Raw genomic sequence first — 1416 nt, forward strand, 5'->3', positions numbered from 1 at the left:
CCTCTCTGCCCGATACTAGTCTTCTCAGCCTGATACTGGTCCTCTCTGCCCGATACTGGTCCTCTCTGCCCGATACTGGTCCTCTCTGCCCGATACTGGTCCTCTCTCCCTGATACTGGTCCTCTCTGCCCATACTAGTCCTCTCTGCCCAGTACCGCTGATTTGTAAACAATGAGATCCAATGTATCTTGTTGCTTTTGCGTAAAGTTCATGTTTTACTTTGTGTTTGAGTCTGTACCTATGACTTAAGTGATGGTCAAACACAAGGGTTATTACAGTTTACTGCACATGATTGAGAAATGTAAAAAAATGTTTTTTCTTCCCAACACGGATATCTGTCACTTAACAGAAATATATCTGTTTGTCGTTTCCAACATACAGATCAGCTCACACAAATCAGCCCATGTCCAAAGAACAGCTGTCCAGCTCTGTGTCCATCCAGCTGTTTAACGGAGAAAAGCAGCAAGTGACCATCACCTTGGAAAACATCGGGACCGAAGACATCGAGAGTCTGGAGCTGACCTCTAAGACCGTCAACACCAAAGGTGAGAACTTTAAGCCCTGCTGATTTCTTTCAACTTCAACCGGTGTGTCTTTACGTTAAAGAGAAAAAAATCAGGACTCATGAAGGGATAAACAAGCACAGGATTGAAGCAAAAAGCAGGTTTGCTCTGTCGTGTTTTGTTAGGACAGCCTTTGAAGTTCTGTTTCACACAGAATCACCTGTCTCTGTGGCTGCGGTGTTGCTCGGGGTCACCACCCTATTTTCTTTGCTTCTGGATCCGTCATGCCCCTGTGGCTTTTAGTTTATCTTTCATCTCTTTGTTCAGCACCTGCTCACACCTCCATCTCTGCAGTACTGCTTGCTGCGACTGCTAATGTGTCCCTGTTCCCTCTTCATCCTACTGTCTGTGGCAGAAGCTTTTCTTTTGAAACTTTCACCGTGAACTTCTAGTTTATTTATGAAAGATTTGGAGTAGTTAATCAGAGGTTAGATATTACTTTTATCTGACACCTCAGACATGTAGTTCTGATTTGATTCTTTTTGATTCAATTCAATTTATTTCCATAGAGCCAATTCACAGAACATGTCATCTGAAGGCACTTTATAGTTCAACCAGATCATCCAGTCAAATTGATTCAAAGTTTTCTATCCAAGGAAAACCAGTTGATTGCATCAACTTATTGACTCTGAGGCAATTTCTCACACAAAGCATGCTTGTAGCGACAGTGGAGAAGAAAAACTACCTTTTAACAGGAAGAAACCTCCAGCAGAACCAGGTTCAGTGTGAGCGGCCATCTGCTGAGGCCGACTGGGGTTCAAGGAGACAGAAGCAGAGATACAAAAAGAATCAGAGATACAGAAGGTAACTGTCAACCAGCTCCACAGGCGGCCCTGTCCAGGAAACACACAGC

The 1416-nt window shown here is 43.8% G+C and overlaps 1 protein-coding gene across 3 annotated transcripts in view; it reads left to right on the plus strand.

Annotated features, from left to right (window-relative positions):
• Nucleotides 1-1416, plus strand: part of trappc9 (trafficking protein particle complex 9) — a 359971-nt gene that overhangs the window by 93122 nt on the left and 265433 nt on the right. For all 3 annotated transcript variants that reach the window (XM_015382744.1, XM_015382743.1, XM_015382745.1), the window contains one exon: nucleotides 382-545. In XM_015382744.1, the coding sequence (XP_015238230.1) occupies nucleotides 382-545 (164 nt within the window). The remainder of the gene's footprint in view (nucleotides 1-381; nucleotides 546-1416) is intronic.

This window comes from Cyprinodon variegatus, unplaced genomic scaffold (genome assembly GCF_000732505.1).
Source record: "Cyprinodon variegatus isolate N-32 unplaced genomic scaffold, C_variegatus-1.0 Scaffold265, whole genome shotgun sequence".
Taxonomy (NCBI): domain Eukaryota; kingdom Metazoa; phylum Chordata; class Actinopteri; order Cyprinodontiformes; family Cyprinodontidae; genus Cyprinodon; species Cyprinodon variegatus.